The sequence below is a fragment of the Onychostruthus taczanowskii genome, unplaced genomic scaffold, assembly GCF_017590055.1.
Source record: "Onychostruthus taczanowskii isolate IOZ18803 unplaced genomic scaffold, ASM1759005v1 scaffold22, whole genome shotgun sequence".
Taxonomy (NCBI): Eukaryota; Metazoa; Chordata; class Aves; order Passeriformes; family Passeridae; genus Onychostruthus; species Onychostruthus taczanowskii.
In genome coordinates this window covers 3,325,261-3,343,180 of record NW_024499462.1, presented here as the reverse complement: position 1 = coordinate 3,343,180, position 17,920 = coordinate 3,325,261, and the positions used below count along the sequence as shown (strand labels likewise).

Genomic DNA, 17,920 nt, shown 5'->3' with positions numbered 1-17,920 from the left:
CCAGTGAACCACACCAGCTGCATACTAACAAGGAAGAGAACGTCTCTCGAGCAATGTATGGGCAAAGAAGGGATGCATCCACTTCATCCAGTGTGTAGCCTTCCAAGAAAGCTTGGATGCTCTTTGTCAGCAGTGCAGCTATCTGGAGTAACCTGGTCCTAACCCGTGTCTGACTGGCTTGGGGGGTACTATCATGAGCTTTATGACATTTGGCCATCTATGTCATCCTCCAGCTGAGCAGTCCAACCATGGTTTTGTGTGTATGATCGACCCTCCAGCTACCTTTGATCACTTCTAAAAGGTCCAGTATCTTGAAATCCTTTCTTAAGAGACCATTGTCCTTAGTTATTACACCAGGAAAAGTAGAGGAGTGGAAGGGAGGCAGAGGGAGTAAGAGGAACCCATTGTGACACTGGGAACCATCCAAGGGGAAGGAGAAGAGTGGGAGTAACTGAAGTAACCCTCAGAGGAGAGGAACCTGAGGGATGCTGGAGCAATATCATGGGGTAAAGTTGCAACTGTGCCAACACTGAAGCACAGAGGGTTTTGCTTTAAACGGGCAACTTGCTGAGTTGTGTCTAAAATCCTCTTATTTATGGGGCTCAATTTCCATGACAAAACAGTCTTGGTGTAGAGAAGCCTCTGAAGTGTGACCTACTGGACTGAACAGCCAAAATGTCAATACAAATAATATTCTATTTTTTTTTTTAAGGCAGCTGCCTCAGTATTAGGATCTGGGGTTGGCAAAGATCAACTTTCTTAGCAAACAATTTTATTTATGAACCTGCTTTACTAGCACATATGTGGTAGCCTGTAGTTCTGGTCAAATGGTCAGCTTGTAAAAACTGTTGAGGAGGGAGCATGAAGCTGGAGTCCTGCAGAGCCCCTTATGGTAAAGGGCACCCAGATGGTGGGGCAAGGCCGTGAGGGGTCATATGGACCACAGCCAGCCCTGGGGCAAGGATCCCTGCCCCACTCTGTCCACAGCTCCAGGGGCCAGTAGAGCGTCAGCCCCCCCGACTCACTGCCTTCGGGTACGTGTGCCACAGGGATGTGAGGACTGGCAGCCTGCAGGGAGCTCGTCCTGGGATACATCAGAGGAGGTGCTGAACACTTAACTCATGAAATCTTTGCCTCCAGTGCTCTCCAAAAAGCAAGCAAAATCCCAGCAGGTTTGGGCTACAAGACCCCATAGCCTGTGACTATGCAGCTGCAGTGGCCTTCACAGGTCCATTGTCTCAGAATTATGTACCCTGATCATCTTTTTAATAGTAGTTAGGTGGTTAATTTCTTGAAGGTTGCAGGCTGAAATCTTATTTTTCATACGTGACTTAGTAATTAAATTACTGCTGTTGCTATTACAAAATGTAAGCAACAGCTACTTGATTTTAAAAGAATAGTCAAATTTGGCAGACAGCTCAGAGTAATTTATTTTATATTGGATCCTAATGCTAAGAGATTGCACAAAAAGCAGAAGGCAGCTGCCTGGAATAGTCTAAAATAAGCGTGTGGTAACCAACAACTATTATTATTATATTACTGCTTATAATTCCCAAATGGAAAATTAAATTTCTGTAATAGATACAGCTTTTAACAAAACCAAAAATAAAAGTATTTGCTTTTTCTGTCAAGGAAAACTCTTTTAGGAAATGATAGCATTGAATGTACATTTCCCAAGGGAGGGTGAAAGGAAAAACCCCCAACCTTGCAAGATTCTTTTGCACAGGGCTTCTCCTTTCCACAGATTCCACTGCAGGATTTTCTCAAATTTCTTCTAAAGAGCAGGCAGAAAGATAGATTTATTATTTAGAGATAAAAATGAGCTAACTAGATTTTTTTAGCTATAATACATAGTGCATTTGTGTTGGAATTTAGCATTCACTTGCCAAAAAATGACATTCTTTCTTCCCCACAAGCCTGGGCTCTCCATTTCTGCCTCCTAATGTGTCTGACCAGAAACAGTATGGCAAATTACAGGGCTGGTCAATGGGAACATAGGATCACATTTCAGGCTCTGGGAACTTAATATTGACTAGTACATTTTTTACCTTAATTTTAACAGGCTTTTACTTCTGCATGCCAGTTTATATGGGAAGGCTGGCTCAGGCATGGGGCCCTGGGCACTAACCTGGTCTCCTGGCCAGACCTAAAAGTAACTCAAACAGTCAATGCATCTTTAATTTTAAATGCTTGATGACTAATCTCTTGTTTTCTTTAATTAATGATCTACAGTTAATCATTGTGAATGGTAAATTGTCTATTTCAGCATCAATAGGAAGAGTTCCTATGGGAAAATGTTCCCCTATAGCTTTAATTTAAATATGCATTTTCACATCACACTTACCATATCCTTACCTTTATGCTATCGCATGATTACAGGTCCATTAACTAATCACATTTGACAACTTGTTTATTGAGGGGAGCAACTACTTTACATCTCTTGCCTGGGAAAGAAAATGCTCTAACAAACAATTATTCAGCAGCTGCAATCATGGAGCACTGAATTAATTGCTTTGAAGATCTCAGTCAAGAAGATCTTGATAAAAAATCAAAGAAAATGTTGTTTGACAGAATGCATGAATGAGAGTGCCAGGAGGGCCTCAGGCTTGGTAAGCTGCAGCCCTGCTCCAGGGAGCACTCCATGAGGACCTTGAAACCCTGCACTCAGAGGAGGAGGAGGAGGAGGCTGTAGAAAAACTCATTTGCTTGTTTGTTCTTTTATGTTTAGTTCATCAAAACCAGAACTTATACATATAATTTGATAATAGGATCAGGATTTGCTAAAATGGGCCAAAAAACCTGAGCGCAATCAGGTCTATAAAGGCTGACACATGGATATTTCAGATGTGTAACCTCTGTGGATGACTTCTCCTGCCATACAAATAATTAACCCAAAGGGTACTGTGAAGTTGAATGATTATAAAGCACTTTAGAACTTTCTCCCAATGGGAGTTGCTGTGATTGTACTGGAGTGGGATAAAAAGCAGAACAAGGCATGTGGGGATCTCAACTCTGGACCTGGCTGGGCAAAATTGTCTTGGCGCATCTTGATGCTGGGGAATGTCATTGACTCCTGACAAATGTCCAAGAGGGCATCAGGACAGTTTGTATCTTGAGTTACAAGATCAGTGCTTTGTTGGGACTAGAGCATTGTAGAAAATAGTGGGATTGCTGATAAAGCATGATGAAGGCACTGAAGACATGAACTGGAAAGGGCTTTCTGATCTCTCCTTTATCAGCGTGAGGAGGACCAGAGTGTCTCACCTGAGACAATCCCAAACTCTGCTCCATGGACGAGTCACAGCCTGCAACACACTGGCCAATCCCAGGCCAGGCTTCCTTCTTTTAACTGCTGTAACCTTGTGTGCTTTGCAAGTCAGCTGAGATGAAATATGTTTCTGGCAGATAATGCTAATTCCTACAGTGACACTGGAAAGGGAAGGAGAGCTTAAAGATTCAAAATTCTCTGTAACAAAGGGTATCAAAAGTGAAGTGCAAGGACTAAACAATATCTTCTCTGAATATTACGTCACTACAAAAAGCTGAAAAAGTTGCCCAGTAAGCTGAAAGGCAGTGATGTCAGGTGGCTTTTCAGAAAACATCCTGAAAGGGCTTTTTGGTCACATCCCATTAGTAACATAGTCAGCTTTTCAAAACTGCCTTGTTCTTACATTAAAATTTGCTAAGAGTTTGCTAGCATCATCTTTCTAGAAATTGGGAGAAATAGAATTCTTTTCATTTCCTGCATGCCCCAAGTTCAGAGGGTCTGCGAGGGTGGTGGTACCGAAGTCAGTCATGAACATGGCACTATTTTGCCAAACCCAACACCCCTCAGGACTAATGCCTCAAAAAGTGTGATGGAAACTTCTGCCACAATGGATCACATTTAAAAGTGAGTGGCAGAGAAACTGTGGCCCTGCCCTTGACTCTTGTTTAAAATCAGTGAGAGCCCAAATTGAATTTGTATATACCCTGATTCAAATAATTGTTTCTGCAGCAATCCCTTGGCTCTCTTTAATGCTTCAACATGAGACAGACAGAGCCTAACTAAATAATTTGCTCTATCTTTTCCTTTTCCCTTTTCTGTTTTTTTTTTTCTTCTTTATTTTGCAGATATGGTTGACAGAATTTGCCCTGCCAAAGGAAATGTAGAAAGAAGCAAGTAAACAAGTTGTTGCTGAAATTTGTATTAATCATTCTAGTAAGCTGTAGAGTAGCTGAAGACTCACGTGTTCTGGTTTATCCTTACAAAAAACGTAAATAGCGGGTTACATATTAATGCTTAGAAATCACTAACTTTACTTGCCAAGGAATTATACAATTATTTTAAATGAATGAACAGAAAAGCGTACATCAGGCTCAAGTGGCTATTGCATGAGCTGGGTTAAACCTGAGGTGTTCCCAAGACAGCAGACCTTTATCTTTCTTTAGGATAATGATCAAGCAAATGTTTAAGAATCTTCCTAATGAGGTCATGAGTAAAATGTGATATATTATTAGACACACAAATGAACTCTTATTAAAATAATAGAAAAATCCTGATATATAGAAGGCATGGTGTATTAAATCTAGTTTGACCTGAAGCCATGTGTTGAATACCATTATTAGGAACTGTCCTTAATAAAAGGCTTTCCATTTAGTTAGTAAAGTTTGAGATTCTACTCATCTTAAGCAAGGTTTTTTCCATGCTTGAAGCACTGGTCTGCCCCACATCAGGTGGCCCATGCTTGTGATAAAGCTACAGAATGAGAAGAGCATGCTCGTCCTCTACATCCAGTCCCTAGGTCTGGATTCAGAAGAAAGGCAAAGCTGCCACAGGCCCTCTATTTTCTTACAAGCCAAAGGTACAGGCTGAGAATCTGTCAACTCAGTGCTCTGGCAGCTGACACTGCAGCTGATCTATCCACATCATGGGAAGGTCAGGTAAATTGCTCTCAGGTTATTTCGAAAGCTCTCAACCCTTTTGTACAGATGTTGGACTGAGTAATGACCACTCGAAACCAAAGGAAGTAAAGCAGCTGCTGCCATCTGAAAAAAAAAATGCCGTGAGGACAAAGCAGCTCACTCGTGCTGGCCACAGAGTTACAACAATTTTTCCTGCTATTGAGAAATTTGTGAGATATTAAGCTCCCTATACAGCACTAAGATCTTCCCTTGCCTAAGTTACATCTTTATTTAGGCACACACCATTCTGGTCGCAGAGTGATGGAAATATTCTTATTTGGTTTTTGCTAATGCAGAATGAGTAGCTAAAACGGAGGCAATATTAATGAACATATTCTGGTCTTGTAAATCAAGAGTGCCCCTGAGCGAGTAGTGCGTGATCAGCTCTGGGCACCCAGCTCAAGAAAGATATCATCAAAATACACGTGGGATTTTGAAATAGACACTAATTAGAAAATGGAAAATATAATCCAAACAAAGATGGAAAAGAGTGGGACCATTTTCATCTAGGGTGATAAAACTTAATGATATTTGTATTTGGAACCACTTTTATAGTCAGAGACAGAAAAAGGAATGTGATGAACACTTGCTGACCCTTTCCTTCTTAGCAAAAGAAAACACACAAATTTTAAAGCTTGGAAAGAAAACTCTTGTGGCATATCATCAAGATGCAAGTGCTACAAGACAGCAGTGATGCCAAAATTTAAGTAAATTAAAGAATACAATTTTTTGCTTTTAACTGCCACTCTGAATTCATGTCCAGACAGAGACATAAAGTGAAACTTTGACAGACTAAAAGGCTTCCCACGTCTGCATATTAAAAAGCCTGTAATTACTAAGGGCTGGGAAGAGGCTGTGGATGACACGACTTTCTTCTGCAAGTATTCCTGTATCACTACCAAACACTGGACAAGAGCCAGAAAAAACCCCTTCAGGTGAAGCAACATATATTATAAATAATGTCTTTTTGTAGCTATTTTGCAAGAAGTTTATAGAAATGTGAAGAAATACTGTAACAGAATAAAAGACACTTCACTAGTTATTATAAATTTTCTCCCTTTGGGGAGGTACATAAAAAACATTTAGAAAGCTATCTTGATATAAAAGTCTTGAAAGATTGTTCTTTCCTCATAAAAAGCAATTTATTTTGATGTCTCACAAACTGGGTTTTTTTGTGACTATATAATACATATATGGAACAATTACAGTTTAACCATTTGCTAATAGTTATATGAAGAGATCATCAGATCTTATATTCCCATGATTCCTTAAAGCAAACTGCAGCAGCTTCAGCTGCAGCACAATTTTCATTAAATCGCTCAGCTGCACTGTCTTGCCTTGCAATTGCCAATCCCACTTTGTTTGTTTCATGGGCTCTTATTCCAAAATTAAGATGTCCAGCAATTCCTTTTGCATTTATTACAGTAATTTTATAACTGGGTCAAAAGAACACTTTACTTGAGCAGCTCAGTTAGCTCTAAATTAGCAGTGTCACACTGAGCTCTAGCTGGTGAGGTGGATAAGAGTTCCCCTTCAGCACAAGGCTGCCTGTGAAAGGAAAACAATTAATGGATGGGTTTATTAATTAATCAATGGATGTCAGTGGCTTATTTATGAAGCCACCTTACAAAGCAGAGAACAAGATGTAAATCTGCTTCATGGCATCTTTTCCTCCATGACTATGAGAGAAGTAAGATGAAACCTAAAACCAGGGTGTTTTGTTTTGGCACATGTGTAGAAAAAAGCATCTCATAACACTTCTGGCTTTACCTACTCACACAGGGTGCTGTCGTCCCTTGGACTCAGCGAACGGCAGGGAGCACTGATTTGACTGAAAGCCGCTTAAATGGCTTCTCCTCCCTTCCTCCAGGGCTGAGGCTGATACCGTTTGCTGTTGTCAGTAGGAGCCTACAGGGGTACATTCATGGCAGCCCAAGGGAAAAGGAGCTACCCCTGAGCCCTCTCATTTTACAGCAGCCATCACCCATGGCTTATACACTGGAGTAAAGCTTAATGTAGTTCCAGATTGAAAAAAATTACACAGTAAACCTTTTATTCTAGAAACGTTTTTAATTTTACTCGCATATTTTAACAGAAATACAATATGCTAGCAGCAAAATAAGAAGACTTCTAACATTTCGCAATACATTAGTGTCCAAATCTCCATTTTTCTATTAAGGCAGTTTGTATTAATTAGAAATCAACTCTGAATACTATGACAGTATTTCCAAATATGTACAAGCTACCATAAAATAACTATTAGTATTATTACCACGGGGAAAAAACCTCACAGTACTAGTAAAAATGTAAGCATTTAAAGGTAATGCCTTTAAAACCACAGAAAGTACCACCTACCATTCCAAAACCAAGTAAACAACTGAAGACATTAGGTAAATAGAAAAAGTTAATAAGTTAAGGCTTTGTTCAGTATTTCAGAAGTTCATGTTCAAGTTTGAAGTAGCAATTAATTTCAAGCTGTACTTCCTAAGAGAAGAGTTCAGGCTGCCTCCCCCACTTCAAGACTGCATCCGATCACTCGGTTCTGGTTTAAGCAGCATCCACCAAGCCCAGCAGACAAGCAGCAGGTACAGTTTTCAGAGCAGGCCTGACGCATTCCTCAGAGAAGTCTAATCCCATGCGTAGTTCAGCAGGTGCCACCAACGTCCTCCCTGTGCTACCCTGGATCACTGGAGCCATTCATCCTGGGAGAAGTGTTTCTCAATGGACTTCCCAGCCAGGCGACAGCATTGCACCTTGCCTACACAAATGTCAACACAGGGCAATGGGACGCAAGGGCCGGGAGAAGGCACAGGTTCTCCAAGCCTCATCCCAGCAGGGGCTGCCAAATGACTTTCGGGTTTTGATCCCTGATATTTTGAGTCATGCAATTAAAGCATCCTCACTGAACGCAGCTGCTAAATGGTGAAACAATACATTCTCCTCTGATCCTGGGAGCAGCAGTTCCTCCAGGGGCACTGACTTTATTGTACAGCTGAGCTCTGCGTTTCCTGGGAGCCTGCAGGTTTTACTGGTCAAACCAACAAGCTTCACAGAAGATGCAAAGGCACTGATAACAATACAGAAGGAGAGGGAGAAGAAAGGCAAAGTAACAATAAATACTAAAATCTGAATCAACTCTTTCTTCATAGCAGGGATTATGTAGTTCTGAAGGAGATGAACAGAATAATGAACGGCCTTGTTTGCTTAGTGGTGGCCTCTCCAATATCATGAACTGGCCCACATGAGTCTAATTTAAGGATAGATATAAAATATCAACACAGCTTCATGAAGGTCTTGAACAACAGGTTGCATTTTACTCTTAGATCTATTAAGCTGGGCTTGCAAAGACACCTGCACTGAGGTGTTATCCACAAGAACCCTGAGTAACTTTCAGAAAACAAGATGAACATGTAATTTTCTTTAAAATATCACAATAATAATTTCAAGATATAGTATTAATAGGGATTCAGCAAGAAATACAGCTGTTTGTCATCTTACTGAAAGTTTAAAAAGCTCTGGGATAAAAGGGACAGAAATTCAATGGCCTGCCTGTTTGCTTTTCCCCACCCCCTACCCATGTCACTGATGTAATAAAAACTTATCACCTCTCTCTACAAACCTTACCTTGCATTCAATTTTAAAAATCAATGATCTGGAATAAACTGTAAAAATCACTTGCAATAAATTTGCAAAGGACATGCAGACTGCTGGAGTAGTAAAGAATGAGGACAGGTCACTTACACAGAGCAATCTGGATCACTTCATGAGCAGTATTTTAATGCTGGTAAAATACAATCTGTATTTGCAATAAAATATAAGGTAAGATAATAAGAGGATGATGTACCACATTCTTGAGAAAGACTCTGAAGAGGACATGGCCCATAACAGTCAGCATCCAAGGCAATGCTTCCACAAAAAAAAAATAAAAATTTGAGGAAAGAGAGAGAGGGAGATATTCATCAGAACAAGAGGATCTCTATACAGTCCTGATGGATCACTATTGACATGTGGCACCTAATTCAGATATCACCCTTACAAACATTTCTGTACATGAGAAATCCAGAGAAGAACGTGAAGATTAATTAGTCGTGGATAACATTCACTGCCATAGGAAAGTTAAGGAATTCAGTACGTCTCATCAGAGAAAAGGTTAAAAGGGACATAATCATGATTTATAACTACACACAGGCAATTAGAAAAGCTGATACTACAGAGATCAATATGAGCAATCAAATGCATTAAAAGACCAAAATAACTTAAGGTGGAGCTAGAAATGCAAATAGAAAATCAAGTGGAAAATGTACCTGGGGTAATTAAGTATTGCAACAGGAGGTATGAGTGAATTCTCATCACTTGAAGACTTCAAATTAATATTAAACGCCTTGGAAAATACACATGTTCAGTTCGAAACAAAGCCACTGAATCAGCAGAGAAACTGCTTGTTGAAACTCAGTGGTCTGTTGAATTTAAAAGTAAATCCTCATTATGGTGTCTTCTTTCCTTAACTGCTTGTTGAAACTCAGTGGTCTGTTGAATTTAAAAGTAAATCCTCATTATGGTGCCTTCTTTCTTATATATTTATGAGATTTTTAAAAAATATAGCTACAAAATGAATGGGGGTTACCAAGAAAAGGTGTTTTTTTTACTTTCTGAGCACAGAAACATTTAAGGCTAGATTTAAAGCTAAATAAACTGCAGCTACACTTTGGAAAATATTCTTCCCCCCTCCCAGTTTTTCCCATTTCTTGTTCAGAGTTGTACAGTCTACTTAGTTGTCTGATTTACATAATCACGTAGTTTTTCTTCAGTTTTTCTGTTCCTATTTATAAGCCATTCACAAACCATCCACTTAAGTAACAGCATGATTTATTGTAAGAATGATTATGGTTGTTTCAGAGGGAAAATGGAACGCGATTAAATGAAGAATGAACAAGGACATTCTAGAACAAAGGGCTCTAATCCTGCAAAGGATTTGTAAATGAAACCTGCCTCTCAACCCCATCCCAAATGAACTACTGAGGGAATTCAGCAGATACCTTTACAACTGTGGAGCCAAGAGCTTAGCTGAAGACAAAAAATTAAATAAAAGAAATCAACCAAACAACCATGCCCACAGCATCTTATGGAGAAATGGTAAAGCTCTCAGAGCCATCCACATTTTGGGAAAAAAATAATAAATAATGAACTGTATGTATACAGTTGCTGATATGACCCTCTCAACACAGGTCTAAGCACCAAGTCTCCAGAGGGAGAACTGCAAGTAGACCTTTGCCCTTGGATAAGTTCCAGCATCTGAGACAAATGCACCAGCCAAGGAAATGGCTGGGTATTTAAGCTGTGGATCCAAGAGAACACAGCCTTTTCTTATGCAGTAGGTGTTTTGCAGGTGCCACAGGAACCCTAACAACCCATACTTCTTACAGAACTGGTGAACAGTCTGACGAAAGAGTAACCCAAGTTCAGTATCTTCACCTGAAGTGCTTGTTCTCTGCTATTGCAGAAAGAACAAGTGGTGAAAAAGCCCTGCTTGCTTACCAGTAACACTGCCTGTTTACAAACCAGCTCCCTGGCAGGAGCTGCTGAGAGGCTCCACAAAGGAGGAGCTGTGCTACAGGCCCACGTTTGTCAGGAAAAACAACCGTAAGATGTGCACGTGCACATACCCAAGCAACTGCTTTGAAATGCTTGTCTTAGCCCAGAATAACACAGCAGTGATGGATCATATCCTTGCTCAAAGACAGATAATCCTGGTCCATTCCAACTGCACATGAACCAGCAGGAACTTGGGAAAGCCCACACTAAATTGATAGAACTGCCTCAGAAATGCGTATGGAGTTACAGAGCCATTCAGAACAGCACAAAAGCTTTTCATACTTGATTACCATATAAGCAGTTGTTTCCTAAACAGCAAGGGAGGGAGAGGATGCAGCGAGCATGGAGCCCAAGAAAATCAGCTTTGCTGTGCTGAATACGTGTGAATTCCCACTGAAGTAGTTTGAGGAGCTGTGGATGGGCTAAGCTGAGGGACTGGTAGAAGGCACTGCTAACATCCCTGCCGTGGGGACAGCTGAGGTTACCCTGAACACCGTGGTCTTTCCAAGAGGAAAGTACTGAACTATTGTTTTCAGAAATAGCACCGTTACTCCAGAGAAACACCCCCCATTCTAATAATTCCAGTGCAATTATTTAGATAGGAGCACTAATGAATACAGCTGAGACTGCAGCTAGCAGTAATGCCCTGGCTTACAGAAAACACGAGCTAAATGCTAAAATCTACTTTTAACAAAGAGTATTAGGAGAAGGCTGAGAAACTTTAAATTCCAAAGAGTCCTCTAAGCTAAATATGATGCCTATGGATGCAACCAGGACCGGGGGTCTAGTATTTCTGTGATGCCTTTCTGTTTAGGGGTTGGTACTGGTTTGGTTTCAGACTTGGTCTTGCTCACCAGAGAAACAGGATTCCCCAGGCCACCACTTTTCCCACAAGGACCAATTTTGCGAGGAGGAGCAATGGGGGTTTGCAGCTGCTGCATTTTCGTAGCTAACACCGACTCCAAGGAAGAGCTACTGGCAGGTGAGTGGTCAGGCTTCCTCCAGTTTTCCTTGCCCAGCTGCTCTGTGTTCACCCGTGCTTCTGCACTGTATGGTGACTTATCAGAGGGTGGAGGAGGTGCTCTTCTTTTCTTTCCTCTGCTGTCAGTAGGACTTGTAGCATCTCTTTTTGAGTCCAGATGCATGTTTTTCTGAACAGTCATCTCATGAGATCCATCAAAGAGTGATGCCCATAGGGCAGATGCAGACCCTTTTTGCTGGCCAAGAAGGAACTCACCATTGCTCTCTTCAATTTTCCTATGTATGATATCAGCTAAGCCCTCAGGTTTCACTGGAGAGTCAATGCCTGTAATTTTAAGGGACAGCAATTAACCCAGATTAAAACACCACAAATTGTTTTACTTCTATTTTCTTATTACTACTCAGAATACAAAGCTGTATTAGCTGTCTCACCAAGTCTGAACGACTAAGAGTATTAATGGATGAATTGGAAAATATTACATATGCCATCCAAGAGAGAACTGAGGTGACAGGAGGGAATTATTTGTGTGACAGCTGGCATTGAGGCAGCAGGGTAGGCACTGATATTTCTTTCCAAGTAAAAGAAAAAATAAAGTGCTACAGGGAAACCTGTATGTATTAGTTATTAAATACATTTTGTTGTATAGTGCTTTGAAAATTTTGTTTCACAGGAGGCCCATGAAAGTCTGACTAAATAGTTCTGTGCTGCCAGCCTGTAGAAAATGGGACATCTTTACATATATCATTTTTCTCTATGTGCCTTAGGACTGCTTTGCTCCATTTCTTCTTACTGAGTTTTCAATGTATACTGCAGTAGTACCAGCCTCAAACAGCAGCAGTACCTGATTTTCAATAGAATCACAGAACTGTTTAGGTTGGGAAAGGCCTTTAAAGGTCACCAAGTCCAACAGTTACCCTGCCAAGTCCACAACCAACCCCTGTCCCTAAGCACCACATACGTACATCTCTCTTTCAAATACCTCCAAAATGCTGTCCCCACCCCTGCAGCCAGTGCCTCTGCTTGATAACCCTTTCTGTGAAGAAATTCTTCCTAACATCCAATCTAAACCTCCCCTGGGGCAACTGGAGTTTGTTTCCTGTTGTCCTATCACTCCTTACTTGAGAAAAGGGACTGAATCCCCTCTGGCTGCAATCTCCTTCCAGGTACTTGTAGGGAACCATAAGGTCCCCTTGAGCCTCCTTTTCTTCAGGCTAACCACCTGCAGCTCCCTCAGTCACTCCTCATCACATCCTTGAAAAACTCAGTGTTTCACCACCACCACCAGAAGCCATCTGAATTCAGACAATGTTGTTTCTGTTACTCTGCAACTTGAAAAGGCAAATCCCACTTACTCATATCATGGTAGACGGAGGTCGCTTCCTTTGTCAAGAACAAAGGTGGTTTCCGTGGTGACATAATCTCAATTTTCATAAGTTCCTCACAACAATGCTTCCACTGGCCTGAGAGAGAAAAGAGAACAATGACTGGAACTTAAACACATCAGCCTGGAAAAAAAAAATGGAAGTTATTAGGTTGTGTCAGGAAACTATCTCCAAAGTAACACTGAACAGTGAGAATTTACTTTTGTTTAGCAGGAATGCTCAGGATGCGTTTGTATTTTCACGTCTGTATTCATTCTCTTAGCACAAAGGTCATAAGATCCTAGCTGGAATTTAAGCAGCCAGCATTACTGTTACACTGTGATGGCTAAAGACCATAATTTGCCTTCAAATCCCCAAACAGTATAAATCCAAGGGGGAAAAACCAGAAAAATTTTAAGGTTTGGGAAGTTTCATCGAGTTATGAGGAACAACCTCCAATATCCTGCAAGCTGGATGTTATACAGCAATGTTACAATGTTATGGCAAAGGAACATTCTGTTTTTAATAGAGGATAACTTGCCTTTTATCCCTTAGCAGACAAGGAAACTCTTTTTTCTATTAATAGATTTTGACCTTAAGGAAAACAAGACACAGTAAAATTACTTTGTTCATACCAATCATTCCAAGTTTTCTGAGCACATTAATTTTAAGAGAATTTTAGAACCAGGGAAGAAAAAAGGCATTTAAATGCCAAGTGACCCATTTTTTTCTGAATCCAAAGGAAATGTCTCAAAAAATCTGTGGGTAGTATTCTATCTATAATGAATAAGAAGTAGAACTTTTACCCTCTACAGATAATTTAAAGAGGATGCCCTAGTTTTTGCTTGGTGTGTTTCTTTAATTGATAGTGCTTTTTCTCATTGTAAATCACAGTTAGAAATGACTGGAAATACAAGTACGACACTGAGTTTCTACAGCCTCAGTTCAATTATTTGATTGGTGTTGTCTCTGACTAAAGACTGGTATTTCATTAATTGACCTGGTTTTGTTTTCTGACCTGATAAAAATGCCTATCAGGAAGCAATTCTACTTTGTCAATGGCAGCATAACAGCTGACAGTCTCTATTGTCAGTAAATCTGTGAGCCAAGCAGAGAAAAAAGACACAGGCAAATGAATCGATGCAGTTTTTATAATAAAGATTTGGTGATAAACAAGGAGCACAATATACGACTTCAACAATATTTCACACCAATAAATGAGTTCCCTCTGCCATGTAAGATCGGGCTTGTTCCAGAGGTTTGCCAAAGCATCAGGGTAACATTTTATCACCTGTTAAAGGCTGAGGTGCAGCTTTTACCAGGTCCAGGTAAGCAGTGTGTATTTGCTCACCGGATGGAGCGTGGCTGGGTGAGCATATTCCCATGTGATGAGGGCTACCAAAACCTTTGAACTACAACAGAATCAAGCAATCCCTCTTATAACAAAATGTAATTTAATTCATCCATAATACTCTGAGCAGGGAAACCCCAAGTTTACTTGTGATTACTTCCAAGAGCTGGCTGAATCCCCATCCTAGCCAAGGCCCCACCCGATGCCAGCATCCTCACCACTCGGCACTAAGGCTTCCATACTCAGGTTTTGTACTTGCAGGATCTCACCAAACCAACACAGCACTGCTTGGATGCCCAGGCAGAGGTGGACTCCTCCCACTACAGTGGGAAGGAGGAAGAGACAGTGAGCATTTTCAGTCTTAAAAAACATTACCAAGAACACTGCTAAGAGAACAAGTTTTTTTGAGATTGATGGGCATACTCTGCCTCTGATTTCCTGCAAGAACACACGGACTTTGGTTTAGTCAAATATTTGCCTTCCAACGTCTCAGACCACCACCCAGTATTATCCCAGAGAACATATTTCTTTTCGTTCCTGCAAACAAAGGCTTATGAGGCAATTCCAATTCAAATTGCTCCAAGATCCCTTTGATGTTACATAATGCCCCATTCGGAGGGCACGCTGCCAGCACTGCCTGCTTACTTACTCAGATCATAAAAGTGCTGCCAGAAAGCCTCCATCCACTGGTGCAGTTCATCCCTACTGTCAGTAGCAAAACGTTGCGTCACACCCTCTCCAGACACGGGGTTGATAACACAGAAATTATTAGTTCTTCTCTTGGAGTCCTTATCCACAGCTCGAATCCTCGTTTCCTAGGAACAACGAACTCTGCTAATGACTTATTGTTTCACACTGCCATCAACTTATGGCCAATGACAGCGTAAGGAAAGGTAGAATTTGGCTGTTTGTCTACTTCACATTAACACCCAATTGAAAAAAAGAACCAATGTCAGGAACTGATAATAAAATTGTTTTCTCATAAAACTATTAAAATGGCATAAAACATGAAGAATAAGGGAATAAAGCACAATTATCAGAGTTCAGTCAGAATCACAGAACGTGCTGTAATTCTGTGTTCCCCCTCTCTCTACCTTCACCAGCTCATCTCACACTGCTCGCTCTTCTCCACAGCAGTTTAGTGAATAATCTACAGTAACAGCAAGCAGCTCCTTTTCTCCAAACAATTCAGATGGACAACCACACTATTACAGCTACCATTTACACCTCCTACTGCACTTTCGTGGGCCATTGTTTACCCACTGCATTGTAAACCTGTATCTATTTAATGTTCATCTTAGTGCATCAGGACATTCAGGGTAATACAGTAGTGACAGGAAAATTAAAATGAAATTTACCTAGGTCATCTTTAAATGGGTATTTGTAGCAGTAACTCATACAGTTCTACTAGAACGAGATTGTGATCCAATAGAAAATAACTATTTCCCATTTAAAAATAGACATTTTCTTTTTAACTTAATTAGGAAAAGCTATATAGAAATAATTAAATGTGTATATATATCCAAAAAGCATAACACAGGTCTAACAAATCTCTTTAGCTAGAGTTAGAAAAGCTCTCAGATTACACAGCAGCACTGTTAAGGTTTTTCCTTCTGTTCAGGGACATAGTTCAGTTGCTCTAGACAAGATCCAGTGGTATTTTCAGAGTATTTACTTTCTTTGTTATGGCATTACTACAATAAAGAAGAAAAAAAACTACTATCCCTAACTCAGGGATTTTTGTGTGCGTGTAAAATGCTAAAAGCTTTAAGTCTAGCTAAAACACAACTAAAAGAACTCCAGAACACAACTGGACAACATTCTGCTCATCACAACATGACGAGTAAATTAAAACAGCTAACATCACCTTATTTGTTGAAGTAGAAGCCCTGGGAATATCTTGGCACCCGCGACCTGACCTGACTGAACAAGTGGCAGCCCCTCACAGCGCTGCTCCTCGGGGGATTTCTGGCATGCCCAGGAGAGCAGAGCAGTGAGTTTTGGTGCCAGGGCACCAGCCAGCCCCCTGCAGCTGGCCAGCCCCAGCACCCAGCAGGATGTGAGGACATCTAACACACAGCAAGAGCGTGCACTGCCCCCGCCACAGCGGGGCACTCCTGGCATGGGCAGTGCCCAGGATGTGAAGGAAGCCAACAATCACAGCCAGGGCTGTGTTCAAACGTCTCCTGTCTGGATGGACAGTGACTCTGACCACAAAGGTGGCTCCTCAGAATACAGTGGGGACAGAACAAGCAGTTCCCTCCTACACAACTCAACCAAATGTCAAACATCTGCTAAAGGCATTAAACGTACACCTACAGAAATCAAGTTCACGCATGGGATCCCGTGGGGATAAGCCTAGTTCCGATACTCAGAAAAACAAAAGTTACTCTACAGACCATTCCCCAGATTTTAAATGCATTACTGAAGTAACCATTTGAAACACCAACAACTGCTTGTAGCATATCTGATGGATATGTTCATTTAAATTCTTCTGTCTAAAAATAGGAGATGAAGTAATTCATCCATCAGTGCTCTATATCCCATTAACTCAGGTAACCATAGATACCAGCAAAAAATGAAATCAAATAGATTAACATTTGACAGGTAAGAACTTCAAGCATACCATACACACAAGTTTATTTAATGATGTTTGCTGCAGGTTTTATCCCACAACTGTGGTATTATTCAAAGGAGATAAATCCTCAAGCAACCATCTATAGCTGATGCTTGAATATTTCAGCAGTCATACAAGATGCCATTACAGCAATGGGCTGATGAATTTGTCAGGCTTGGGTGAATTACATGACATGCCCAGTTCCACTTAATAAAAGCAAAACCCAAACTAACAAAAAGCTATTAAAAACAAAACCAAAACAAGCAGAAAAAAAACCCCCAAAAAAACCAACAAAAAGTGATTTAATTTACCATGTTGTAATAATATCTTTCCCAGTTATTAAAAAACTGAACCAACTCTGCTGTAGCAATTGTAAAGACCAGAACAATCAGTGGATGGCAACAGGAAAACAATTGAATCTTGAACTCAAGTGACTCTTCTGGGGAAGCTGAAGCCAGTTTTATATTCTTTATGCAAAATATTGTTTCTTTGAAGATGGGGAAAGTCTAAAAGGGAAAAATATATGGTATTTGTAAATACCAACCTCACTCTTTATTTCTCCCCACAAATAAAATCTCTTTGCCTGATATACCTCTCTGGAAAGCTTGTATTTTAAGCTAAGAAGAAGAGAGAAGTTTTTTACTGCTGAGGTACAACATTTTCCTGATAAGCCAGTCCTGACACACTGAGTGCTGGTTATAAAGACCATTTTAAGACATCAGAACAAATTACAGTTCTTAAAAATACTGAATAACCTAGAGACCGAGTTCTGTGTATCTATTTTAAGGTTAAACAAATCAAATACACATAACAAACTCTCTTCATGTTTTTAGTACAAAAAAATAAACCAAACTGAGAATCAGTACAACACTGGAAACAAGTATAACCTGTACATGCAATATTAATAATTTCCATTAAATTGTTTTAGGCAAGCAGGGAAAAATGGTTACATTTCAAATTATGGCTTTCAAACTTTAATGCAGAAGACCAAATTCAGTCTATCAGCTAATATTTTGTCCCTTCCTTGTTTTGTGAGCTTGTACTAATGTGACATCCTCATGGCCACTGGCTGG

The 17,920-nt window shown here is 40.4% G+C and overlaps 1 protein-coding gene across 2 annotated transcripts in view; it reads right to left on the bottom strand.

Moving 5' to 3' along the window:
- Positions 1 to 7,049: 7,049 nt before the first annotated feature.
- The window catches only part of RTKN2 (rhotekin 2), a 33,122-nt gene continuing 22,251 nt past the window's right edge, over positions 7,050 to 17,920 (bottom strand). Inside the window, exons 10-13 of one of the 2 annotated variants that reach the window (XM_041404919.1) lie at positions 14,880 to 15,045; positions 12,871 to 12,978; positions 11,391 to 11,842; positions 7,050 to 8,850 (exon numbers count right to left, since the gene is read on the bottom strand). In XM_041404919.1, coding sequence (XP_041260853.1) covers positions 8,833 to 8,850; positions 11,391 to 11,842; positions 12,871 to 12,978; positions 14,880 to 15,045 — 744 coding nt within the window. In that variant the 3' untranslated portion in view covers positions 7,050 to 8,832. Of the gene's footprint in view, positions 8,851 to 9,882; positions 11,843 to 12,870; positions 12,979 to 14,879; positions 15,046 to 17,920 lie in introns of those variants that run through there. The other variant, XM_041404918.1, reaches the window with a different exon arrangement.